The sequence below is a fragment of the Cucurbita maxima genome, unplaced genomic scaffold, assembly GCF_002738345.1.
Source record: "Cucurbita maxima cultivar Rimu unplaced genomic scaffold, Cmax_1.0 Cma_Scf00030, whole genome shotgun sequence".
Lineage (NCBI taxonomy): Eukaryota > Viridiplantae > Streptophyta > Magnoliopsida > Cucurbitales > Cucurbitaceae > Cucurbita > Cucurbita maxima.
Genome location: NW_019272046.1, coordinates 346,639 through 374,491, shown reverse-complemented (window position 1 = coordinate 374,491; position 27,853 = coordinate 346,639). Strand labels below are relative to the sequence as shown.

Sequence of the window (27,853 nt, the reverse complement as noted above, 5' to 3'; positions counted from 1 at the left end):
AAAAAAAAAAAAAAAAAAAAAAAAAGGTCCATTCTTTGTGGTTTGGGTCGGGTCGGGATAAAAAATTGGAATGTCTTTAACATCGTTGGTTAAGGATAACCGACCCTCTAATTTCTACAAGAGTATGATAATGAAGGAGATGTTGTCCCTCAGTTATACACCGTTAATGTTTCCCTTAAGATCTGATCTATCTAAGACTTTGGTTGTCGCATTCCCGACATTATTAATATGTTGACATGGTTGTATATTAAATTATATAAGTAGGCTAAGGTAGTTATTTGATTCGTGGATATTATGTGGCAAAATAAAGGTAATGAAAATATAATTATATTTTCAAATTTAAAGACCAATTTACTCAGCTCAAAAACCAAAATTAGAACCTCGAAATATACATGCAAAATTACAATTTTGCCCTACACTCAAAATTTTACGAGATTCAACATAAAATTTAAATTTATATCTAATAAACGAGTTAAAAAATTATTTTAAAAAATAGAAACTACAAAACTTCAAATTATTAAATAATGTAATAATAATTTGATGGGAAAGCATGAATTATTTGGCAATAAAAATACAAAATTATGAATAAGGTTGGCTAGTTATTTGACCATATGAATTTTTTAAAAAAAAAGTAACAAATATTTAATATAATTCATACCTCATGAATGACCGTTGGATCAAAAATCAGATGACTTAAACAACTATAATTATTGATATCGGTTGAAATTGACCGTTGGATGAAAAGTGAGATGAAGGTGAAAAGGATAGGAGCGGGAATTAAATGAGTGATTGAGATAGAAATATATATAATTTTATATAAAATAATGATTATCAAAACGAAAATGTGTACGCACGCTTGTTCGATGTGATCTCACCACAATCCCTAATTTTATAAAATTCATAAATAATTAAATAAATCCAATTTCCTCCACCTTTTCTTAAAATATTGGGATTTGATTATCTGGTAGAACTGTTCGTGGGTTAGTTTGAGTCTAGTGAGAATATTTTTAGATTCAAATCAATGGTTCGAGTTATAAATTTTTTTACCAAAACAATTTTTTGACTATGATACCATTTGTAACAATCCAAGCCCACCACTAGCAAATATTGTCTGCTTTAGTATGTTACATATCATCGTCAGTCTAGCGATTTTAAAATGCGTCTTTCCCTCCTTGGTTTTCCATTCCAGGCATCCCCTTAAGGTTTTTGAGTTTTCCCTTATGACAGTGAAATTCATGGAGCTATGTGTACGAAAAGAAGAGTGAAAACGAAAAAGGCAACGTCTTAGGTTTAATTATAGTCATGTTACTACAAGTCATGATTGCATGTGATTGCATATCTCTATCAGAATATTCAACGTTTTTTATTTTTCTTTTCAGATAAAGGTAAGGACATACAAAAACAAGTGACCGAGGTTGTCTAGTAAGACCGATGAATCAAAGTCCCACTCGATAGCAAAAAGGTATACAATCAAACACAAGCTCTAATTTTTAAAACTTATGGGCTTGTACTTAAACCAACAATTGGGGCCGTTTGTTTGATATCATTCTTTGTCTATTATACAATTACACGTTTCCAAATGCATTTTTCTATTGTTGCTTGATTTTATGACGTTTGTATGAATTGGCAAAAGATTTTTGTTAGCTCCCCATGTTAAAAAAGTTTGATATATTTGCAAGTAAAATGACATGAATTAGAATTCAAAATTCTTAATATAAAAGTGTTCCTGGGTTCGATCGAGTTGAAATATTTTTTATATAAATTAAGAAGTATTCGACTCATGAATTTGGCTCGTTTTTGGCTCGTGAGCTATGTTCATGAACCCACTATACTTCAACTTGTTTGGCTCGTGGGTTAGGTTTAAGAACCCGTTGAAGTAACTATGCTATATAAACTCAAGGTGAAAGTTTATAAACCCACTAATTAAGAAGGGATGGAGTATGTGAATGTTTGATTAATCCACCACACCTAGATGGTGTGAAAGTTATCTTATTTATAATCAAATAAATTACAAGGATATGGAAATAGTAATAAATGGAAATAACAATAAATGGAAAGATACCTATGATAATAAGGCAAATATTAGATATTTGTCTTATAATAAAATATCAAATATAATATATATGATAAACTATAATTTATTACTAAATATCCTTAACAGTATGCCTATGAAAAAAAAATGATTTTCCACCCATTTCATTTGAAGGAAGGAGATTTTGATCGAGTGTGTGAGTATGTCTATAAAAAAAATATATTTTTTGCTGTATTTTCTCTCTTTTGTTCTTCATCTAGATCGAGTACATGAGTTGTGCGATCTTTACATCTCTCTGTGCATATTTCTCTTTGCATCTTCTTTCTTTTGTTCTTCGTCTAGATCGAGTGTGTGAGTTAAGCATGACTCCTTCCCGCCACTGATGTTCTAAGTTTTTGTAGCTCCCTAACGCTCAAACCATACAATTGGCCTCTCATCTTCCTGTAAAACCCAAGTTATACGAGAAAGAAGATGGAAACTAAGAGTTACTAACCAAACAACAAGCTTTTTGAGTCATATTTTGAGACTGCAACAACTTTGTTGTTTTCTGGATTAGTGTCTTCACTTGTTGACACACTAGATACCTACTCACAAACTCGATTATATTCCTCTTCATATTGCGGCATTAAAAATGTTGTTTCAGGTCTTGATACATTTTGGTTCCGCCTAGATACATAGCGAACTGATAATTATGTGCCTCTATTATTATCTCATTTTTAATTCTATTCAAATTAGGATCCCCTGTTGAACCTCAATAATTCTAGGTTGGAGCGTGGGTTGGACTATGAGTCGGGTCATCTGAACCACAAATCCCTGATCACTACAACTATTTGTGCTTGCTCAAACTCCGTATGCACTCGTGGCTCTCTAATAATCATGGGTGACGAGTGAGCTATGTTCAGACTTAGGGCACCGTTCCCGTGGTGTACTTGTCTGTTTTTGATGTTCTCAATCCTTTTGATCTCTACTCGCCCTCGTCCCATGGTGGATTTTCCTTCATAAAAACTACATTTTTGTAACGTTTTATCTACTTCAAAATATGTTATTACCCTAGGAGTGCCACTTGTCAACTTTTTCTTCTCGAAATTGGTTTTTCCATCTATTCATGCTCGATTTTCTCAATTTTACTTCAATTCTATTTGATTTAGGACTATTTTAGACACGTTGGACAAGATTCGTGTACGTTTGATTCATTATGTTTATGTAGTTGCATCGATGAATTACAAGCTAAAGAGCGGAACATATTTGTATAAAATTACATCTGAGAGAGAACGTTTGAGTTGGGTGACTTTAAAATTAGGTAAGGTTTGTGCATGCATCTATGTTATTCAAAGTCAATTATAAGACTTCATGCCCGTGTAATTTATGGAAATTATTTATCAATTTCATGATGTCTTATGTTGTATTGGCTCGACTCTACTAACTGAGTATCAATTATCATCCGTTGAGGCAAAGTCCACTAAAACTCTTACATATATATCATCAAAGAATTGACATAGTTAGTTAGTGGTTCTCGTCCCCTGCTCCATGGACATCTCTAATCCTAATATTTATTTTCATTCATATGTGATCTCGACTCATCTATGTATCTCTACTTTATTCAGACATCATAATAATTATAATTTGATTCTTATACTTTTCAAATTTTCATTCTTGTTTTATCTTTTTGGCCGAGTTAAACAAATGCAGATAAAAAGTTGGTTGTTTGAATTTCATTCTTATCGAATTCGACACGTTAACCTTTTGAGTCAAGTTTTATGACATTGTTTTATTTATAAAGCAAATTTAGGGCTAAAACTAATTATGTACCGATGTATTAGGTTTGTATTAACTCCTTTTCGGAAACCGCCACAAATTTACTTCTTGTTAGGAACACGAACGATCAATGAATAATAACAAAAAAATGGAGAAACCAGATATTTAGTCTCGACTAAATACTTAGATTGTTTAATTAATATACAAAATAAAATTAAAAATTCAAACATATTTTTTAGTTCAACAATGGAAAGATGAGGAGTCGAACTTTGAAACGCCGTAGAACGTTATGGATGGCGATAGAAACCCTTATTTTGAGAAGCTTTAGTCCAAGATGTGGCTATCATGAATTTTGTTAGGCATGGACCAGAAATTTGGTATGAAAATTCCAAGAGCTACTTTTCCCTACATTATTATTTCAATTAAATTTATTTGATTTTATCAACCATTTCACTAATATTTATTAGTTTTATCCATTTTTTTTTATATTAATTGGAAAAATCTTTTAGACGCATCTAAAATTTTTAATTAATTAGATCGAGACCCGAACAACCTGAATAAAATTCACAACTCAGCGTTAATGTTGTTTTTTTAATTATTTTAAAAGAATCTTATTTATCCATGGTACATATTATATTAATAATTATTTTTTTTAAAATTTAATATTCTTGCTTTTCATAATAATCTTAGAAGGAGGAAGTGTTTGGTTAGGTTGTAACCCCATTTTCGAGTTGATCGAGTTTACCCGACCAACAAAAATGCTCCTTTATGGTTTTGGTTGGGTAGTTAGTGTTGGATATGTGATCGAGTCACTCTTAATTTTCAAGAGGTTGTCCAATATAGACTCTTCCAAACAAAGCACGTTTAACTTTGGAGTTCTTGTGATTGGATCATCGAAAAGAAAAGTACACGTTGTTGGTATATGTAGTAACTATCAATTCTTTTTCAAATACTTATCGACTTTCATATCTTTAAAATTACTCTTATTTGGGCGTGATTTCGATTCCATTTATGTAGTTCTCCCTTATTCGAATGTCTCAATAATCTTTGTAATTTATCTCTTTGGTCGAGTTGAACAAATGTATAGTTAACGAGTAACAAGATTTCAACCGGTACAAAGTTATTTATATTTCATTTTTTATAGATTTGAAACGTTAAAATTTGAGCCAAAAGTGTTAAGATTTTGTTGATTGGCTAAAACTAATTCTATTCGGGTAGATTAAATAATCAGGGTTTCCCTAATTTCTCTTCTTCCTTTTTTCTTTCGGGTTTCTTTTTTCAGGGGCCATAACGCTAAAAGGTGGAGGAGAAGCAAGCCAAACGTCTAATCGACCTGGAGAGCTGGGATGCTTCGAGCTTCTGAGCTTCGAAAACTGGAATGGAATCTCGTGACCTGAGTGTAAGGTAAACCCGCTAGCACATCTCTACAAATCTTAAGTAATTGGTATATAGTCTCAACCAAAATCTTACGTATTCAAATCAAAACGCACACTAATTATAAAGATGTCAATAATCAAATGTTATGTACAGAAAAAATGTATTTAGAAAAATCTTTTATTTTCCCCAACTCAACTACCCCCAAAAGAACAACTCCCCCACATAATATGATGCAACCATCACTCCAATAAATCGTGGTGTTGGGTTCGGGCTCGGGTTTGAGCAATGCTATAGTAATAAGCTCGGTCCAACTGCTTCTGAAACCGTGCAAGATTCAACTTCACATTCTGGCCATCAAGATAGATCTTCTTTGTATATTCCCACCCTTTTTTTGTAATGCTATTTGGGTCGACAAGAACAGGATCATCTTTCTCGTACTTGCTATACAACGAACTCTCTTTCGGCCGAATTTCATACCCAATGTACTTCAAACCGAGCTTCTTCGCAGGCTCACCATAGTACGTCTCGGCTGCCCAAACCGTCCCCAATGGAATGATTTGAATGAACACTGAATTAGGCCTCATGAACAGAAAATGTGTCATGGCAGCTCCATGGACTCCTACCATTACATCACATCCATTGAGCTCTCTATAAAGCTTAGCCAGCTCTGTTGTTCTATCAGGCCTTAAAACTTTCACCTTGAACCCAATTTTCTCTGCCATTTTCACCATTAACTTCTCATTTGTTATAGCCCTTGATCCCTTCCTTGACAGAACCACCAATTTTGGTTGCTCTTTGGCTTCGTTCTTCTCGTGTTGAACCACCTCTCGTGTTCGAGGTCGGTATGTCGTGTCTAATAGGTTTCGAAACTCAACAATGCTCGTGTTCCCTTCCATCAATGAAGGCTCCACAGTCAACTCATCATGGATTCTCAAACCAGCAATCACTTGAGGGAAGCAATGAGTTTTATTGTTCTTTCTAAAGTCAATTGGTGGATAGTTTGAGAGTTGGGAAAGGATATCACCATATTTTGTTAGCCACCAATTATGATACTCAAGGATCACAAAAACAACCTCTTTATTCAAATGTTGTGAAGTTATATAGAGCGGCAAAATCCCGTCGTTGAATTCGTGATAAACGTTGCCCGTGTAGCCTCCGGTCGAGAAGAACACGGCCGGAACATCGTGTCGAACATTACACTGATGGTGTCGATCGATGTCGTTGCTCTTTCGTTTAACGATGAGCTGCAATTCATCAATTGTGTTCATGGTGTTGTTCTCCCATTTCCTTGTGTAAGGCTTGATTCTTTCAAGTTGAATCACCGTGTTGTCGTTGTCGTTGTTGTCGTCGATCCGGGAATTGGACGATGTGTAGAGGAAGATTGATGAGGAAGAAGACTCTGTTCTTATATCGCCTTTCATAATACAGATATCAGACCGAATGCTATTCCTGTCACAACAAATGGTTCCTGACAAAGGAAAAAAAAAACATTAATTTCTGCTAACAAAAGGATTTTGGTTCCTTTTTTCATAAAAAACGGATCAGATTCTTGTCAACAGAAACAGAGTAACAGAGATTTTTCAAAAACAGAGGAAAAGAAAGCATAGAAAAACAGAGAGAAATCCATACCATTAGGGATTGAAGAACAGAGAGGAGAAGAAACCTCCATAACAGCGGCAGAAACATCACCATTTTCAACCTTAAAAGAATCTAAAAACAAAAAAAACAAGCAAAACCCATTAAAAACAGAGCACCCAAAACGCAATTTTCAACCTCAAAAGAATGTTGAAACAAAAAAACAAACAACACCCAGTAAAAACAAAGCAGAAAAAAAGAAACCCAAGACGAAAAACAGAGAAATGAGAAGAAAAAACTTACAGAAATGAGGAGCAAAAACGAAGCAGCAAGAAAGAAAACAGAGAAAAAGAAGGAACAAAAACTTGGGTTTGGTTCTCTTGTAAGCAGAAACAGAGTAATAAAACTCATCACAGGCCATAGCTTCTTCTTCATCATCTTGTTCTTCATGATCATCATGATGAACAAACTGGGCAGGTGTTCTTATGTTCATCCCCTTTTTCCATGGCTGATAGCGTATATAGTGATGAACCATATTCCCAAGCTTTATTTTTTTTCTTTCTTTTATCTTTAAGAGAAGAGAGAGAAAATTTGCAGAAGAACAAAGGGAAGAGTCTCTGTTTTTATAGGAAGGAGAGAGAAAGATAGAGAGAGAAGAAGAAGAAGGCGTTCTCTGGCCTGAGGTTTGTAGTAGCCGCAGGGAATGAACAAGAATGGAGGCGTCAAACTTGGGGATGGTGTCTTTCGGATATCCATATTAAAAATTTATTAATATTTTTTATAAAACACTCAAAAATATAAAATATCACTCTAAATTATTAACAATCTATTCATGTGGCGTCCTATAAATTTTTTGGACCAACCTGACGTTGGTGACTCAAGCAACTCGAATTGAATTTCCACCATAATCTAACCCATATGTTCAGGTTGAGTTGGATTGTCCGTTTTTTTTTTTTTGTTTAATTAACTATTAAAATATTATATTAATACTTTTAAAATTATTACGAACAAAAAAAAATGTCAATCGATAAACCAATTCGAATTTGTCAGTTTTTCAAAAATTCAACCCAATTCAAAGCGGAAAATAATCTAATCTCGAGTTAGATAGTTAGGATTGATCGGATTCCCGAGTTATTAATTGAAATAACATTAATAAAAAAAATTTATTTAGATATGGTAGAAAAATTATGGGAAGAGATTTGTAATTAATACATAATTAATTAAAGCTCACATATCTCAATTTTAAAATTAAAAACATGCGTGTGAGAAAAGTGGTTTAAATAAAGGCGTGTAAATTCTTCATTACCTTTCTAATAGTCGTAGTTGACCATAACTATCATGCATTTTTTTTTTCTTTAATTTAAAAAATAATTTGAAATTTTTAATTTTTAAAATTTCAAATATATTATTTAACCATTTTAAAAGATTTTGAATATAAATTACAAGAACGTGTCCAAATAAATTGAGTTAGTTTGGTTTAAAATATTGCAAAACTCGGTTCAATTCTTAAACCTAAAGCAATCGAACTAACCATTTTTTCTCTAAAGTGTCCTGTCTTACGGCCTTTGAAAGAACCCTAATTTTGAAGTTTGTTTTCACAGTATCTTTTTTTTTCTTATCTTCTTCTTTCTTCCTAAACGAACACAAAATTTTCTTCCTCAAACAATGAGTGACGTAGATTCTCTCTCACCCTTTCTCCTCTCTCATGTTACGATCGCTCTCGAATTCTTGTCTTTCAAGCTAGAATATTCATTCTATCTACCGTTGATTTCTCGCCTCTTCGACATTCTTTCTACTCTCTCTTCACATGCCAGTGTCACACTATTTTGTATCGATAGCTGCAACCCTCCCCTGACAACTTAGATAGAAATAAAAATGATATCAGCTATACCAAAAATTAGGTAACTCATTGAAAATTAAACCAAACTGAGGTGTTCATATCCTAATATTATAAACTTCTAAAAATGAGTAACGTTTTAGAAAGAAAAAAAAAATTCAAAAACTCAAAAATTTTACCTAAAAATTAGAAAGAAAAAGAAATTGAGAGAGGGCAACAAGCTGGCGTATGGGGGAAGCTTTCTCCACGCGCCGATGAGGGCAAAGCGCGTGTCACCTCAAACTTCCCTGAGAATATTTATTTATTTAGTTAAAAATAGTTTTTTTTAAAAAAAAAAACACACTTCTTTTCTTATATTTATAATTAATAGAATAACTTTTTTTTAAACCTATAATTTAATCATTAAATTTATTTATTTTTAATTATTTTTCAACAGAATCTTATTGTATAAAAAAATAAATTTTAAAGTCTATTTAACCAAAAAAAAAAAAAAAAAACATTGAGTGTAGATGTCTGTTTAACCGCCCTATCGAGACTTACCTAGAACATATTAGAAAATCTCATTCAAATCGTAAATAATAAAGGAGTAAATAGAGATCTTCCCCGTTAGCTAAATGGAGCTGGAGATTAAAAAATTATAATTATTTCATTTATTTGAGTAAGAAGTTTTAAACGATAACCATAGGGATTAAATTATTACTCGTTGAATCTTTACTTCGAAGGAAGTATAAGAACCAAAATATTTCTTTTTAATTTTTTGAATTATTTTTAATACAATAAATATTGGGAGAGGAATTTGAACTTTTAAGAAAGGTATAAATACTTTAACCATTAAACTAGGTAGAATTATTTTAGGGGAAAAAATGGTCAACAATTAGGTTTTAATTTATTATTACTTTAATGTTTATTTAATATTTAACAAAAATGTCAAAACTAAAATTAAATTATCAAAGTAAATAAATAAATAGGTACAAATATAAAATAAATTATTTAATTAAATAAATGAGTATTGAATATTATTATTTTCAAAGTTGGAAAAATTAATCTAAAAAGAAATATAGTAGGTAATAATAAATGAGGATGAGTAGCGTGTATTGGCGACGCGCCGGCGAGGGCAGAGCGCGTGGCAAATTGGGCAATATTAAATATTGTCAGTGAGCGTAACTGTAAGATTTTGTTTGGAGGGTAATGAGAACATTGACTGTCAGTTCCTTTCCAAAGATTAAGATTTGACTGTCTGTTTAATCTTTGTCCATAAGTACAACTGGATTAGGTTTGAATTTATTACCAATTTAGTGTTTATTTATTTATTAAAATACTCAACCAAAAATGTCAACCTTTTACTTTAAAACAAAAGTAAAACTTTCAAATAATAATAAATAAATAATTTTACACTTCAAAAGTTTTAATTGAAAAAAAAAAAACCCCTTAATTTTTTAATTTTCTAAAGTTTTAAAAACTACCTTTTAATTTTCCGTTTAAAAAATATACTTAACTTTCAAAATTTTTATTTACAAAAACCATTTACTATTGGTATATGGACTGAATTATTAGCACCGAGTCTAAAAAATATCCATCAACTTTTAAATATAATATTAAAAATTTTAAAAATGATCTATGAGAGGTAAATATACGATTTTCTGATCATAAACAATTAATACAAAGTATTCTTTTTAAAGTGTTACAAAATATAAAATTTTTAGATTTTTTAAATTAATTTAGCCTATAAAAAAATTATTAAGATTTTTTTTGCGATATTCTAAAAATATATATATATCATGTTGTTTAAATTTTGTTGAACGTTTAATTGTTATTAAAATAACGTACATTAAGATGATCGTTTTAAAGTTGAATGGTTCAAAGTATATAATATATTTAAAATAAAAATCAAATAGCATGCAGGATCAAATAAGGTACTAATTATTCATTTTAAAGAAAATAATAAACTAATTATTTATGGTGAAATTAATTATTTGTAATATATAGTATAACAAAAAGATTTAAAATTGAGCCTTTTAAGAAAATTATTTAATGTTTGCAACCTCTTATCGGTCCTAACGCTGTTATCCTAGAGATTTAATGGGTAAGAAACACTCGTAAAACTTAATAGTTAATGTCTATAACCATAAAATTTTACACTTTTTCAATAGTTTCATCGTAAAAACTTCATAATTAAACATGTTTGGCTTAAATCCATCTTATATGAGAGCAACATCTTGAAAATTTTATAAGGAAACAATTTAGTGACGTCAAAATATGTTCAAACTGTTGGATGATGAAAGTCTTACATCGGCTAATTTAGGGAATGATCATGGATTTATAAGTGAGGAATACTAACTCCATTGGTATGAAGTCTTTTGGAGAAGCCTAAAGCAAAGCCATAAAAGCTTACGCGAGAATAATTTTCATGGTTTTAAAAACCGTTCGTTTTATTTAAAATAGATGGAAAGCTATATATATATATATAATTAAATAAATTATTTATTAGATATTTTCTTTTTTGTTTAATTGAAGGACTAAAGGATCATCTAATTTTAATTTATACCTATCTTAGTTTTAGGAAAGTGTTAACCACGCGCGAACCAAAGCGCGTGATGAGATTAAATGAGACGCTTGCTTGCGGCAGGGACAAAAGACCAATAAATTCCATTTCCAATGGATTTTTTTATTTATTTTTTTTTTTTTTTAGGAAATTTCGAATGGATTTTAAAATAATATTCCGAGTCAAATCCAAATAGGCATTTTCACACAATTAAGTTTTGAATCTCTTTGCTTTGATTCTCATGGCCGCCAATGCCTAATTAATTCTTTCAATAATTTCCCTTTTTTAATTATTTTTTAATTCCTTAGAAACTAAGAATTAAATATACTATTCCAATTTTATAATTACCCATTCATTACTTATTTCTAGTTTTTTAGAAATATAATTTTTTTTATATTATTATTATTATTATTATTTTATTTTATTTTATTTTTTTTTGTCAGAAATCCAATTTATTTATATTAGATTTTATTCTATCTGACAACTTCTTAATATAAATAAATCAACGAGAACAATGTAACGTACAATAACATTTCAAAAATGCTACGAAGATTAGGTCAGCATCAACCATAATCACGTGCGCGTTCTTCTTGAGAGATTTTCCTCTCAAGTGTCAAGACTACGCTCTCATAGAATTGAAAGACTTCATTCTACAACCAACAAACCTCTCCAATCGTGAAGGTGGAGCATCGAGATGCTACGAACATTAAGTCTCCACCAACCATAATCACGTGCTCGTCCTTCTTTGGAGATTTTCCTCTCAAGTGTCAAGAACTTGACTAAAGTATCTTGAACTGGATGATATGTTGTATTTAAAGAACTTGAGAATGGTAAAGCCTAACCTCCTCCATCCGTCGGGACAAATATACAGTGATACAAATATATTCACATTTCATCTATCAATTAGGCTTTTCGACTCACCCCTCCATAGACGAGTCTTGCTAGATCATTTCGATACAATCAAATAGAAAGTCTACGAGTGTCGTATTGTAAGAGTAATTCTTTTAAAGAAAGTAAAGTATAAAAAATAAAAGGAATAAAAGGGTTGTTTTCAATAAATAAATAAATATAAGGGTTCTTTTCAAATAAATAAATAAAGGAGTTATTAAACACATCTTAATTGACTCGAATTATATATTAATACTTAAAATATGTATGTAGATCGTAACTGAAATTAATTATTTCTTTATTTAAAAAAAAAAATTATTTAGAGCATCGTTATCTTGCCAAATGATAAGATCAATTTTTCATTATTAGTCAATATATATATATATATAGCTTGTGACGGCTGAAACAGACCGCGGGCAGCACCCACCTGGCAAGTCAGTAATCGTAACATAAGCAGCATAATTTGACCGTTACATTTCAATAAGTGAAAGAAAATAAAAATAAAAATATCACCCGAATTTGACAATTTTATTGTTTACTTTTATTTTATACTTTTTTTTATACACATTAATAATATAATATAATATATATATATATATTTGTCCTTTTGGCATAAAAATACCTTTAAACTTCTAAGAAAGTCGAAGAGATATCATTACCGTTAGTTTTGGATGAAAATTTGTTTCAAAAAATACATTTAAAATTTAAAAGTTGTTTAAAAAAATACACTGTATTAAAAATACTCGGTGAGAGACTCTTCTATTGAGAATAGATATGCGAACTATTATATAGCTCGTCAAGCGAAATTGAGGGACCTTAGTAGATACTTACTCATACATTTGGATTCACGTGTCTCAGCTCCATAGTCCCCTAAATCTAACGTCATTAATCATGCAAGTCCAGATACCGTATGTGATGGAAGAGTAACACAAATAAGACTCGATCAACCCCTCGAAGCTTATCAACACTATGGAAAAACTTGCACCATATAATTAGCTGACGTCACCTTCGATTAGGGAGATTTTAATTTGATTTTTAATTAGTCCCTAAAATTTTAAAATAACTTTTAAAATAAAAAAAACACCTATATATATCCATAAGATACGAAGCCCAAGCCCAAGCCCAAATAAATTCACAAGCAGACCCACAGGCAGTTCTGTAATGGTTGGGTTCAACCATTATATCAGACCGGCCGGATATGGTTCGGACCTTTCTCGGTTTACCCGAACCGACTTCGGATTGACGTAGGGTTCCGTTCTTGCGCGCTTCTTTGCGATTCAATTTCCTCCGGTCCACACGCTGCTGTTCTCTTTTCTCTCTCCCGCCATCACGCCGTCGTTGGTCTTTTTCTCACACCGCCGCCAGTTCCAGAGTCTCCAGCGACTCTCCGATGACTTTTCCGGTTAGGTATACCCGTCTCTTCGGATTGGTTTCAAGCTTCCAGGGTCTGTTTTGTTAGTAATGATGCGATGAAATCTATGCTTTTCTGGGCAATGATTCGTCACTTGCTTATTCCTTCTTCTTCTTCTTTTTTTGGACATGTTTATGAAATTCTATACTATTTATGTTTTTTTTCCTTCTTAAACCACCCCATTTTTCTTATCTTCTCCATCCATTTCTCCTGCTGCTACTCATAATTTTTATTAATTTTCTGTTTCTGTTTAACTCCTGAGTGTTCATATTATGTTTAGATGTGTTTATACACGAAAATCTATAGAAAGGTAATGAGTTGAATGTTGAGTAGTATGTTTTAATGGAGTTAGGACTATCATAAACGCACTAAAGTGTTTCAAGGAGAAATTTTCATGAAATTCTAACTCAATTTTCTATGGAAGCTTGCACTTCTCATTTGTATATATAAGTAGATTTGATTTGTTTATTTGGTTGTGTGTTGTTGTTATAGGTGACGATGTTGAATATGTTAAAACCAAGCAAATTTTTTGACAACGTTGTTGATAGATTAGCATGGTGCATAACAAACAAAAAGATCTCCACCAAAATTGTCTCCAAGAAGCACTACTTTGTTTCTTCTTCCTTTCTTAGTTTGTCAACTTCACCACCTTCCAAGCCTTCAGATTTTCGATTGCTCAATAACGTAACAACATGCATTGCTTTTCTTCAATCATGTGCTGAATCTAAGAATCTCAACAAAGGAAAACAGCTTCATTCTGTAATGATCACCTATGGTTTTTCCCATTCACCTTCATCTATTACTAGCCTAATCAACATGTACTCCAAATGTGGTCGAATGGAGGAGGCTGTTTTGGTTTTCCACGATCCGTGTTATGAGCCTAATGTGTTTGCATATAATGCTATAATTTCTGGGTTTGTTGCTAATGGTCTTGCTTCAATTGGGTTTCAATTTTATAAGCAAATGAGGTTAGAGGGTGTGATGCCTGATAAGTACACTTTTCCATGTGTAGTTAGATCTTGTTGTGAGGTCATGGAGGTGAAGAAGATTCATGGATGTTTGTTTAAAATGGGGTTGGAGCTGGATTTGTTTGTTGGTAGTGCTTTGGTTAATACTTACTTGAAGCTTGGCTCAATGGAAGATGCACAAGAGGTGTTTGAAGAATTGCCAATAAGAGATGTTGTGCTTTGGAATGCAATGATCAATGGGTACGCCCAGATTGGTTGCCTTGATGAGGCATTAGAGATTTTCAAAAGAATGCATATAGAAGGGGTTTCACCTAGTAGGTTTACAATTACTGGCATTTTGTCTATTTTTGCTTTAAAGGGACACCTAGACAATGGGAGAACAGTCCATGGGATTGTGATGAAAATGGGTTATGATTCAGGAGTTGCAGTTTCAAATGCGCTAATCGATATGTATGGGAAATGCAAACATATCGGAGACGCTTTAATGGTTTTTGAGACGATGAATGAAAAGGATATTTTCTCATGGAATTCAATTATATCGGTTCATGAACAATGTGGTGACCATGATGGTGCCTTGAGGCTTTTTGATAAGATGTTAGGTTCTGGGTTTCTACCTGATTTGGTAACCGTCACAACCATACTTCCAGCTTGCTCTCATTTGGCTGCCCTCATGCATGGTAGAGAAATTCATGGATATATGATTGTTAATGGATTGGGAAGGGATGGAGACAATGGAGTTATAGATGATTTACTTGTGAATAATGCTGTTATGGATATGTACGCAAAATGTGGAAGTATGAACAATGCTCAAAAGGTTTTTAATTCAATGACCAATAAGGATGTGGCATCATGGAATATCATGATTATGGGTTATGGTATGCATGGATATGGTATGGATGCATTGGATATGTTTTCTCACATGTGCGAGGCCAAAATTAAGCCCGATGAAGTTACGTTTGTTGGAGTTTTATCGGCGTGCAATCATGCAGGTTTTGTGTGTCAAGGGCGTATGTTCTTAGCTCAAATGGAGCATGATTTCGGTGTTATCCCAACCATTGAGCATTACACTTGTGTGATTGATATGCTTGGACGAGCTGGGCATTTAGAGGATGCTTATGATTTAGCCCAAACGATGCCTATTCAAGCCAATCCCGTTGTGTGGAGGGCTTTATTGGGAGCTTGTCGACTCCATGGGAATGCGGAGTTGGCCGAGATTGCTGCACAAAAAGTAATGCAATTGGATCCAGAGCATTGTGGGAGTTATGTGTTGATGTCTAATGTTTATGGAGTTGTAGGTCGATATGAAGAGGTGTTGGAGGTTAGAAACACGATGAAGGAACAACATGTCAGGAAGACGCCTGGATGTAGTTGGATCGAACTCAAGGATGGAGTGCATGTTTTTCTCACCGGAGACCGGACACATTTAGAATTGAATGCATTGACAAGTCAACTTTGTGATATTGGATTCATTTTAGATGAAGTCTTGAATTTATATTGAGATATGGTAGCATGTGCAATTGCATTAAGCCAGTAGCTATTTCTTTTATTGAAAGGTTGATGAGCGGCATAACATGTATATTGATGAGTTTACTATTATAGTGAAAATCATTGGTTAATGATTACAGCAGACAAGTATCATTGATTGCCCGCTTCCTGAATATTCATTAGGTTACTTCTAATGTCGTAAATTCTTTCTTTCACCATCTTGGATACTTCTACATTTTCGTCCAAAATTTTATATGTTTTTTCATCTCTCCGTTGCTAAGTTTCTTAGTGGTGTAGTGCCTTGCTTCAAGGATATGACAGCAAAGCTAATGTCAAAGGTGGTGCCTTCTTACAGCTTGTTGGATTCAGCTTCTCTCAACTATTGCCTTATTCATATTGGTACTTTCTCTCTCTTATCTATCACTTTCTTTCCCTTTTGGACTTGGGAGGAGATTTCATTTTGCATTATGATTTCTATGTGCTAGTGATTGAGATATGCAACGAGCCCTAAATAGTGCAGACCTCAAAAAGCTTTAGGAGGCATCTTGTCGAGCATTGAATGTAACAGCCCAAACCCAAGTCCACTGCTAGCAGATATTGTCCTTTTTGGATTTTCCTTTTTGGGCTTCTCCTCAAGGTTTTTAAAATGCGTTTGATAGGGAGAGGTTTCCACACCCTTGTAAAGAATGCTTCGTTCTCCTCCCCAATCGATGTGAGATCTCACAATCCACCATCTTTCAGGCCAGCGTTCTCGCTGGCACTCGTTCCCTTCTCCAATCGATATGGGACTATCCACCCCCTTTATGGCCCAGCGTCCTTGCTGGCACACCGACTCGTGTCCACCCCCCTTCGGGACTCAACCTCCTCGCTGACACATTGCCAGACGTCGGTTCTGATACCGTTTGTAACAGCCCAAACCCATTGTTAGTAGATATTGTCTTCTTTAGGTTTTCCCTTTTAGGCTTCCCCCTAAGGTTTTTAAAATGCATATGCTAGAGAGAGGTTTCCACACCTTTATATAAAAAAATGTTTCATTCTCCTCCCCAACCGATATGGAATCTCACATTGAATCTCTTTGGCAGATGATCTATTTTGAGTTGACTTCCTTCAATTCACTTTGCTTTGCTTCCCTGAGTACAATCGCTCCATTGCAAAATCCCTCTCTTGGTTCGTTTCTCTCATTGTAGATCAACGTGATAACACTTCCATAGCTCAACTAATTAGTATGAAAAACAAAATTTTCATTTCAACATTAACATTCGTAGTTAGCATAATAAATTCATACTCTAGTTCTTGTTATCACGATTTTGCTATCCGAAACCTATTTTCTTCGTTCTATTAATGTTCTTGACAAACATATGGATTAGATTTTTTGAATTACTATATTTCACTTGACTACTCTAACTGTGAGAGCTCTTGCTTCACATTAAATATTGGTCTTGTAAACAAGTTTTGCATCACTTAAATATATATCGCAAGTAAGAACATATTTGCCACTGAAGTTTTCTTTCCCCTGTTTGTAGATTCAGAATGGTTGATGAGATTTGGCGAGCCTATGAACCTAACATAATGTGCTCTTGAGCAAGCATAAAAAATACCTCACTGCCGTGTCTGTCTAAGTAAAGGTAAGAAAGGGGAATTGATGAAGGCATTATCATAAACTCATCTATGTGATTTGAGTCGTTTTGATCTTTATTTGGAAATACTTATAAACCAACATAGGTATTCTGAAAAGTGCTTGGAATAGTTGTTGAAGGTATTATCATAAGCTCATCTATGTGGTTGGCCGAATACTTGTTGAAGGCATTATCATAAGCTCATCTATGTGGTTGGCCGAATAGTTGTTGGAGCTAATGACAAAAGTGATTGGAAGGAATGAACAAGTTCAAACTATGAGTATTCACAGAACCAAATAAAGTAAATGAAGTAGGGTTAGATTGGGTTAAGCCAGTGAAAGGGAGGAATGCCATCTTAGAGATTTTACTATTGGATGACCTTAACGTAGTTAGATATGTATGCATTTGTTCCGGTATATGATTATGTGGTTATTGTTAATACACAAATACTTTTGTTAAAAGCATTTATGGGACCTCATGCATGTATAAAATGACACAATGTTTATGAAATAAAGCTCGAGGCAGTTATTCATTAGTGAATGAGTTAATTGTACCACCATGATTATAGGCTAGTTGAGTTACATTTTAGTTCTCGATTATTGGTTAGATGACTAAGATTTTAATTTTTTTGAGTTAGATGATTAGTGTTTTCAAGTCTAGTTAGGGACATAGGCCCGATGAGTTATTTTGAACAATTTTAGATTCATTGGTTTTACATTACATTTTATCGTGTGTGTAAGCATATCTATCCAAGTAGAGGGTTTTTTTTTTTTTTTTTTTTTTTTTTTTTTTTTTGGGTTCTTCTTTAGAGAAGGGTAAAGGCTTACAAGGTGTGATGAGATCATTTGCTCGCAGTGCCGAGGAGTTTGTAACCTCATGTGTAGTCTCTCGGGTTTTAAAATGATGATAACATGCATCTAGTGACGATCCATGTGGTCTAGATTTAGGAAAGTTGGATCGTTACACACTCAATTTGCTATCTCGATCTCATCTCTTGCTCCTCTAGCTTTGGTCTTTGATCACGCCATCTATAGTCCCACTTACAATCACCACTGCACAGTGTGTTCTCTCACTCTCATTTTGCTTCACTGTCTCTACTTTCCCAGACATTGTCCAACGTTCGATTGCCACAGTTGAGGCACGCCGGACATAGAAGTTTACGCAGCGAGTGAAATTTGGGGCTTGGGTCTTCAGGTTTAAACCGTGAATTGGAATATTTCGAATGTAATTTAAATGCAATCAAATTCGACTAACCCATGAAACTTTATTATGCTTAGGTTTATAGACTCTTATTTTAGGTTGAAACACAGTTTTGAAATTTGTAATTGGTGTAAATAGCCTTTTCTAAATCAATTTTTCAAACAGCATTTAATATCTCTATCAACTCTTTGAAAGGGCATTAATAATGAAAACCGACCCACTTTTCTTCATAATGATTCATACATTCTTATATAATTCATACCAACAAATTTTGTATTAATCTTGTTAAGAATGAGAAAAATAGAATTGGGATCGTATATGTTCTTATTGATATTCATAACCTTTAAGTAGGATATAAGCTAGCTAGCCACTAATACCTACGTACAAATCCTATATTTCAAACCTTCTCCAAACTCTTGAAACTCATATATGTAGGGGCACTTTCGGCAGCCACCGTGGGTGGTCATGTCCGCGTAGCAAGGGCAGGCATTGTAGTGGCCGGAAGTGCCTGACAGCACTCATCTGCAACGAGCAGAGCATGTGCTGCATGCCCTGTTGCATAGATTTGGCCTTGAAGATAATTTGCACCTTGAAGCACAAGCTCCTCCACAATACATGTTGTACTAATAGACGAACTGAGATGGATTATACTCACACACTCACGAAGGTAAATTGGATAAAGAGACAAAGATTTACCCCCACATGCATGGATAGCAACCAATCTATGCATGGATAGCAACCAATCTAAATATATATTTAATTTGTAGTGACTACAAATAAAACGCTAAGTAAATATATTAAAAAATTAATATTGTGTTTATATTTACCAATGTTTTGAGCGTAAGGAGGCTCAGCTGCGACAGCATCAAATTGAGTTTGCCATATGAGCTATGAGAAGGGCCATGAAAACAGAGCTGAACAAAGGTTTAGAAATAACAGAAATGGGCATAGAAGACGAAGCAGAGAGCTCAAAGTTCTTGAGGAGGCAAAATGAACGACAAACAAAATCTTCATATTTATAGTAACAAAACATAAAAAATAAAAAATAAAAATGATATAATGAATAGTAAAGAAAGACGTGAGTTTGAAGATATGCATTTCCAAACAGACCCTATTCGTCCACGAAACGTCGATGACTTTTCTAAATCTCAAATTCCTCTCTCTATAAATACCCTCCTCTCCCACTCTCCCCATTCGCTTTCCTCTTCCATCGTCAGAATCAAATTCGACGGCCGGCGGATCAACGAATCAATATCCTAAATTCTGCCGGAGTTAGGATTCGTTCTCTCTTCTGCTCCCTGAATTCTGATTTCTGAAGCTTTTTCTTTGGGATAGAGGAGGAGGAGGAGGTTGTGAACAATGTCCGATGCGTTCTGCTCCGACTGCAAGCGTCAGACGGAGGTTGTCTTCGATCACTCTCCCGGAGACACCATGCGCTCTGAGTGCGGCCTTGTGCTCGAGTCGCACTCCATCGATGAGACCTCCGAGTGGAGGACTTTTGCCAATGAGTCTGGGGATAACGACCCGGTTCGTGTTGGTGGACCGTCCAACCCGCTTTTGGCTGACGGTGGCCTTTCCACGGTGATTGCCAAGCCTAATGGTACGGCCGGGGAGTTCTTGTCCTCGTCATTAGGTCGGTGGCAGAATCGTGGGTCTAATCCAGATCGAGGGTTGATTCTTGCATTCAAGACAATTGCTACTATGTCTGATAGGTAAGGGGGTTGGTTGTTTTGATCGTTTTTTGGATGCTGAGGAAACATGGAATTAGTTAAATTTCTTTGTATTTAACTAAATCGTAATGTTAAACCGATCGAATTGGAATGGTGGAAGGTGGGAATTGGAAACTCTTAGTAGTTTGATGATTTTTGTGTTCGTGGGGGAACTTTTGATGATGGATACTAAATTAGGGTATTTCAACTCTCAAGTCTGGATTCAATTAGGTCAATTTTTCTTGTTGCTTTGGAATTTGAAGGGTTTCTTCATTATGGGGGCAGCCTCTTCTCTCTAATGGGATTTTAAAACTGATAAACTTAATGCTAATCATTCCATCTAGTGTTTGATAGTTTTATAATTGGCCTTGCCTCATGATCATGATTCTTTTTATGATTTTGTTTTCTTATTTTCATGCATTTTGTGATTGAGCTGCTTGTTTACAAGTGTCCTAGCTTTGATGATAACAATCTGAGACTAATATATAATGCTTAATGAAGTCATTGTTGTACCCAAAGCTCAGATGCTACTTGTTGTGTCATAATGCCATGATATCCAATTGTTGTACCGGAAGCCATAACCAAAATGCTTTGATACCCAATTGTTGTAGCGTAATACCGAAACCAAAAATGCTTTGATACCCAATTGTTGTAGCGAAATACCGGAACAAAAAATGTTTGATACCCAATTGTTGTAGCGAAATATCAAAACCAAAAATGCTTTGATACCCATTGTTGTAGCGAAATACCGAAACAAAAAATGATTTGATACCCAATTGTTGTAGTGAAATAACGAAACCAGATACCCAATTGTTGTAACGAAATACCGAAACCAAAAATGCTCTGATACCCCGTTGTTGTACCAAAAGCAGAAGCAAGATTGATCGCACTCACACATCCACAAACAGAAATTAAACAAAGAGATATAAAGATTTACGTGGTTCGGAGAGAAGAAATTCCCTTAACCAAAGTGTTTACAAAGTGTATTTTTCACACTCTCACACTACAAGACAATAGTTTTTTTAGCTAGAGTGCTATTTGTTTGGTTGTGGCTTTCGCTACACCAGTTGGGTATCAAAGCATTTTTTGATTGTGGCATTCCGCTACAACACTTGGATATCAGAACATCTTTTGTTGTGGCATTATGGCACAACAAGTGGTATCAGAGCTGGTACAGCTGGTACAACAGTCATGAGTTTGCATATTTTGTTAAATTGTGCCTTTTGTTTTAGTTCAGCTCCTCTTCATGGGCCATTTTCTTTTTATGCCCTTTGTTTTCTTTCATCTTTCTCAACAAAACTTGGCATTTAATCAACAAAAGAAAGAAAAAGAAAAGGTCACGCATGACTAATGTTAGCTGTAATGTGTTTCAGGTTGGGCCTTGTTGCAACCATTAAGGTATGCAATTTTCCATCCATTATGACAAAATGACACGAGTTACCATTTCTTGTATTTTCTCAAAGCATTCAGGTTAGTTGTCAGTATAGAATGATCATGCTGTATTGTCAAGGTTGTAAATAATGTATTTTTCACCGTTTGCGTTATACTTTGGTTCTGGAATTGATGCACGATGAATAATTCTAAGAACAAAATAGTTTTAGATTCGAAGACCACAATAGTTTTAGATTTTGTTTTTGAGTTCCATTCATTTCACTAGCATTGAGCCTTGGTATTTTGTAAATGTTTTGTTCATAGGATCGGGCGAATGAGATATATAAAAGAGTTGAAGATCAAAAGTCTAGTAGAGGAAGAAATCAAGATGCTTTATTGGCTGCTTGCTTATACATTGCTTGTCGACAAGAAGACAAACCCCGCACAGTTAAGGGTACTGCTTGTAAATCATTTGATATCTGGAGCATTTGTAGTTAAGATTTCTCTTCTTTACCTAATCATGCTGGTTTTGAGTAGAAATTTGCTCTGTTGCTAATGGGGCAACAAAGAAGGAGATTGGCCGAGCAAAAGAATACATCGTGAAACAGTTGGGGTTGGAGACGGGTCAGTCTGTGGAGATGGGAACGATACATGCTGGAAACTTTATGGTGAGAATATCAACTTAATTATTTTAAAGTTCGATCACGGATAATGTTGTGTTATTCTTCTGACATCAAGTTTCTTTCCTAAATGAACATAGAGGCGTTTTTGTTCTAATCTTGGCATGAATAATCAAGCTGTTAAAGCTGCCCAAGAAGCTGTACAGAAATCTGAAGAGTTCGATATTAGGTAACGATTTGGACATGATGAATTTCTTTCTTTGCTTTTATAGTTATTTGTTTGGCTGGTTTGATAAGTGTTCACTCAACTTCGATGACATCTGCCCCGTACACATACCTCTTCTGGCCAACTTCGACGAAATCTGCAGTGCCTAAGTAGTATTGATATCCACTGGCCTAGCTAAGTAACTGCTTGGTTGAATCCCTTGTTCTTTAACATATAATTTGATTGATCGATTTATCCTCAGCTTATCAAACTGTTTGAATGTATGCTTAGATTAGAAAACATTGGATAAAGTTTTGAATAAGCTTGGGGACAGGATTATTGTTGGTTCACTTTTTTCTTAAAGAGGATTTTCTTCCCTCATTTCAGGAGAAGCCCAATATCCATTGCTGCAGCAGTTATTTACATTATTACTCAGCTTTCAGATGATAAGAAGCCTCTAAAAGGTAATGTTTGACTGTGGCTATAATCTTCACTACATCATATATGTTCATAATCTGTTCATTTGGGCATGTTTGTTTGATAATGACTCTGTTATTTGATTATGAAAGTTATGGTTTTCTCCTTGAAACAAAACTAGACCCGTTCTCCCGAGCATTGTTGTCGTCAGTCTTGATATGAAATTTAATCAAGGGATTTGAGTTTTACAGACATATCGGTAGCTACCGGTGTTGCGGAAGGGACGATCAGAAACTCGTATAAAGATCTGTACCCGCATGTTTCGAAGATAATACCGGGGTGGTATGCTAAAGAGGAGGATCTTAAGAACCTGTGCAGTCCTTGAAATGTAACTGAAGTTGGAATTAGTTTTTTTGAGGCTTGTGTATTTAAACTCTTTGAGATTACAAAGAGAGGTAGAATGAAAATGTCCCCCTTCCCTGCTTTTTTCTCTTTTTCCTTAATATGCTATGACCTAGGTCATGTGGAATTGTTGTTCAATGAGTAGATAGATGCGTTTTAAAAACTTTTGAGGAGAATGTCCGAAAGGGAAAGTCCGAAGAGGACCGTATCTGTTAGCGGTGGGTTTGAGTTGCTATAATATGCTTGCATGTTCCAGTAGGTGGGTGGACACGAGGTGGTGTGCCAGCAAGAATGTTGACTTCCAAAGGGGGTTCCCACATTTGCTAGAGAGGATGCTGAGCTCTGAAAGGGAGTAGACACGAGGCAGTGTGCCAACAAGGACGCTGGGTCTTGAAGGGTGGACGAGTGCCAGCGAGGATATTGGACTCCCGAAACGGGATAGACACGAGGCAGTGTGCCAACAAGAACGTTGGGCCTTGAAGGGGGATGGATTGAGGGGTCCCATATCGATTGGAGAAGGGAACGAGTGCCAGCAAGGACTCTGGGTCCTAAAGGGGGCAGGGTGGATTGTGAGGTCCCATGTTGGGAGGAGAACGAAACATTCTTTATAAAAGTATGAAAATCCTAAAGGGAAAGCCCAAAAAGGACAATATCTGCTAGCCGTGGGTTTGAGCTATTACAATATTCTGGCATGTTCTAGCAATCTAATATCTACTAGCGGTGGACTTGAGCTGTTATAATATGCTTGCATGTTCTAGGTATCCCTACAAGTGAAGTCTGAATGACTACTTACTACCTTCCCAAGCTTACTAAACATGTGTCAAATTCATTTTATTTGAACGTTCCATACAATTTAAGTTCCTTTCAATATTTTTCAAGTGTCTCCATTTGGGTCTTCTCGAGAGGATTCAGGTTGTGAGGTCGTATAGACATGAGTACATGTTTTTTTTCTTCCATATTTTACACTTAGTACAATTTTTAGTGGATTTGGTATGATACTAAAACGAGAAACCAACTTTTCTGAACAAGTTAATGACCCTTGTCTCAAAGAGGAAAAATAGTGTCAATGGTACACCTATGAAAAATGACTCGAAAATGGTACACCTATGGTCTTGATCTAACCTGAAGGATACAAAAAAAAAAGTAACCAGAAGGATACAAACAAAAGTAACATGAATGCATCTACTCTAACTTCAGTTCTTTGACCGTCACCACGATGTCATCATCCATGCAAATGAGTCTTACCTTTACCTGAAAAAAAAATAGTAGAACGTGGTTTGAGTATTTTAAAATATTTCATAATGACACGATGGACTTACTTAAAATACTCAGTAAGTAAGCTATTGTTGGGATCAAAAAATGCAATCAAACGCAATCATATGCCATCATGTTTTGGACCTATCATTTCATGGTCTTTGTCTCAACTTGGGTAGAATTGGAGGTGTAATACTTCTCTACCTCTACACACAACACATGTACGCGCACAAATGAACCACTAGGCGAGCTTGTATACGTACCCCTTAGACATGACCTTTGACTAGCATACATTCACGCTGTCAGTATACCAGAGAGGGAAGGGAGCACGCATATTATCATGATGTACATAATATCGTATCATAACATTGTGGTGTATGCGTGTCCATACTAATCATATTGGGAAAATATCTTGATGCGTGTGAATATACAATAGACATGAGTTCCCCATAGTTTAAAATCACGACATGTATCTATGGTGCAAGTTATATCTTCGGTCATTTCATACGTAACATAATCATTTTGTGTCATTTCATAATGTAGTGTATAACATGGTATCACACTTTCATAACATAGCACAATCATCAATGACATAACGTGTCAACATGACAATCTATTACATGACATATCTCACAATTAGCACATAACATTACAAACAAACATGAAACAGTCACAAGGTACGACATGTGCAAAGGATACAGGGTACGTGCCGTTCATACTTCATTAGTAGTGAAAAAAGTCTCCAAATGGCTAGATCGGGAGGTATTATGCTCCACACCCTCCTTTTTCTCTTTTTTTTTTCTTTTTTTTTCTTTCGTTCTTGAATCGATAACCATTTTTCGGTTAAAAGAAAAGAACACAAATGAACTCTTTCATTTTTCATAGTTGTGCAACAATTATAAACAATTACATACAAACACAAACTTCTCTCACTAATTTCTCGTTTTTGAATTGAATCTACCTCGTTATATGAGCGACAAAAGCCTCCAACTCCCGACGAGAATCACCACCGTCCTCCACCGACCGCCGCACAGCTTCCCCAAGCCATTCTGCCTTCCTCCTGATCACCATCCCTTCCTCTGATACCATCAATCTCCTCACCGCCGCTTCCACGGTCGCTGCCGCTACCACCTCCTCTTGCTTCCTCCCCCACTCTTTCACCACCACCCCGACCTGCAGCACTGCCGTCATAAGCACCGTGTTCCTCGGCTGGTCAGAGTGCATCGGCCATGCAGCCACGGGCACCCCCATGGTTAAGCTCTCCATGCATGAATTCCAGCCGCAGTGCGTCATGAACCCACCGGTGGCTCGGTGGTTCAGAATCTCAAGCTGCGGCGCCCACTCTCGTACCACCAACCCTCTGTCGCCGATAAGGTCTTTGTAGCCTTCCGGGAGGTCGGACTTTCGAACGTTTGCGCTTTCAAAGATGTCAGCTTTGTCGGCATCTCGGAGGACCCAGATGAACCTTTGGTGGCTTCTGGCTAACCCATTAGCTATCTCTTTGATTTGTTGGTCCGCCATGGCTGTGGTCGTTCCAAACGAGACGTACATCACTGATTGAGGCGCTTGTTGATCTAGCCACGCTATGCAGCTGCACGTTGACTTTTCCCCATTTTCAAACAGTCAACACAAAATCCTTTAGAAAACAAAATCTATTTTAAAAAAAATAAATAATAACTATTTTTGTCCAAAAAATTTCTAAGGTTTAATTATTTCAATTTTAACTAATTACGTTGATAATTTTTTTTTATTTTTTTTTTTTAAAAAAAAGAAAACTCCTAGACTTTAACACTAGCAATTAACAATTAAACATTTATTATTGTATTTACTTACTAATAATTTTTATAATATTATGTTTTCAACTTGTTTTAAAAAAATGTGTTAATTAATGTCCCAACTTATTTAAAAATATTGTCATTTTTTTTTTTTTTTTTTTTTTTAAAGATGATGCAATATTTATTGGTCCAGTCTCTAATGCTTATTTCCATTCTTATCTCGACCAAAGTTTTCATTGATTTTCATTGGTATCTTATTGGGGAATCTCTACGTAAAATCGTAAAATCATGGGATCAGATTCTTAGGGGAAAAAGTTTTCCCTTTTTTGTTTTAGTTTATTTTTATTTTTAATAATAAATCAAATCCATCAATAACCATGAAAAGTAGGAGATGGGGACAGGGCGGGAGATTAAATCTCCGTCCCCATCTCGACAAGTGAAATTTTCACTTCGTTCAGGATAGATCCTCATAAGACCCCAACTTCACTGGTTATATGCACGACTAGCTATGATTACGATATTGAATTATACCCATAGATTATAAAAAAAAAATACATACCTTGAAGGGTGGGGAGATTTTGACAGGATTGAAAGGACCCAGAGCCCAATGATGAAGGTGATGTTCAACCCTTTGAATCACTTCTAAAAATTGCCCTTCAATTACCCTACAAGCGTTATAAATTTTTCCGGCGCCGTTTTCCGGCATCCGGCGGAACTGTGCTCCGATGAACTCCAAAAACTCTGCCGGAAAACACTCTTCCAACGGCGGCACATTCATTTCCTTCGGAAAATAATCTTCATACAACGTCGTCGTTTTACGTTTACCATTGTTGCCGCCGGCAGCCGTTCCTTTACGCTCCAAGATGTGGAGTGCGACGGCGAAGGCTGAAATGCTATGGAAGCTGTAGGATTCAGAATTCGGGATGGTGTCGACACCTTCAACGGCGGACGACATTAGCGAGTCGTGGATGACGACAAGTCGTTTTGCTTTAGTAGAGAGGGAGCGGAGGAAGGTGGCGAGAGGGCGGTGGAGGTGGATTGCCGCTGCGGTGATGGAGGGGATGAGGTGGGTGGGAAATTTCTGGGCGGTGGTGGGGTCCGGTGGAGGAGATTGGAATCTGGGTATGTCAAAGTCGTGGAATTGGATTGCGCCACCGTCGGTAGTGGTGTGGGTGCGGCGGAGCTTGGCTTGGCGATTGTGGGTGGCGGTGCCTACGAAGTGGACGGGGATGTTGAAGGCGGAGAGGAGGTGGGAGAGGTGGAGGAGTTGGTTCAGATGGCCATGCGCCGCTAGCGGAACCATGACCACGACCACCGGAAGCTGGTCAGAATTTTTGGCGGCGGTGGCGGAGATCACATTACATTGGCTGCTCATTGCAAAGGAAAGAAGAGGCCAAATCACACGTCCGCAATG

General features: G+C 35.4%; 4 protein-coding genes across 5 annotated transcripts; 2 read left to right on the top strand and 2 right to left on the bottom strand.

Annotated features, from left to right (window-relative positions):
- Nucleotides 1-5,256: 5,256 nt before the first annotated feature.
- LOC111465990 (EGF domain-specific O-linked N-acetylglucosamine transferase-like) lies at nucleotides 5,257-7,465 on the bottom strand. The gene is made up of 3 exons (XM_023110512.1): nucleotides 7,043-7,465; nucleotides 6,794-6,874; nucleotides 5,257-6,632 (listed from the first exon to the last, which is right to left on the bottom strand). Exons 1-3 carry the CDS (start codon nucleotides 7,272-7,274, stop codon nucleotides 5,404-5,406), a joined length of 1,542 nt encoding a protein of 513 aa, XP_022966280.1. The 5' UTR covers nucleotides 7,275-7,465; the 3' UTR covers nucleotides 5,257-5,403.
- A 5,813-nt stretch (nucleotides 7,466-13,278) lies between these two features.
- On the top strand, nucleotides 13,279-17,950 carry LOC111465952 (pentatricopeptide repeat-containing protein At3g14730-like). 2 transcript variants are annotated; one of them, XM_023110448.1, is made up of 6 exons: nucleotides 13,279-13,408; nucleotides 13,910-16,269; nucleotides 16,953-17,037; nucleotides 17,394-17,495; nucleotides 17,593-17,626; nucleotides 17,674-17,950. In XM_023110448.1, the coding sequence occupies exons 1-2, from the start codon at nucleotides 13,397-13,399 to the stop codon at nucleotides 15,881-15,883; spliced, it is 1,986 nt and encodes a 661-aa protein (XP_022966216.1). In that variant the 5' UTR covers nucleotides 13,279-13,396; the 3' UTR covers nucleotides 15,884-16,269; nucleotides 16,953-17,037; nucleotides 17,394-17,495; nucleotides 17,593-17,626; nucleotides 17,674-17,950. The 2 variants fall into 2 exon arrangements, with proteins under 2 accessions (XP_022966216.1, XP_022966217.1); XM_023110449.1 differs by lacking the exons at nucleotides 16,953-17,037; nucleotides 17,394-17,495; nucleotides 17,593-17,626; nucleotides 17,674-17,950 and having other exon boundaries at nucleotides 13,279-13,413; nucleotides 13,910-16,007.
- A 1,911-nt stretch (nucleotides 17,951-19,861) lies between these two features.
- LOC111466060 (transcription initiation factor IIB-2-like) lies at nucleotides 19,862-23,492 on the top strand. The gene is made up of 7 exons (XM_023110631.1): nucleotides 19,862-20,398; nucleotides 21,769-21,793; nucleotides 22,091-22,220; nucleotides 22,304-22,434; nucleotides 22,527-22,615; nucleotides 22,979-23,055; nucleotides 23,260-23,492. The coding sequence occupies exons 1-7, from the start codon at nucleotides 20,046-20,048 to the stop codon at nucleotides 23,391-23,393; spliced, it is 939 nt and encodes a 312-aa protein (XP_022966399.1). The 5' UTR covers nucleotides 19,862-20,045; the 3' UTR covers nucleotides 23,394-23,492.
- Nucleotides 23,493-25,528: 2,036 nt separating this feature from the next.
- On the bottom strand, nucleotides 25,529-27,853 carry LOC111465998 (zeatin O-xylosyltransferase-like). Its single transcript, XM_023110527.1, has 2 exons — nucleotides 26,999-27,853; nucleotides 25,529-26,266 (listed from the first exon to the last, which is right to left on the bottom strand). The coding sequence occupies exons 1-2, from the start codon at nucleotides 27,812-27,814 to the stop codon at nucleotides 25,622-25,624; spliced, it is 1,461 nt and encodes a 486-aa protein (XP_022966295.1). The 5' UTR covers nucleotides 27,815-27,853; the 3' UTR covers nucleotides 25,529-25,621.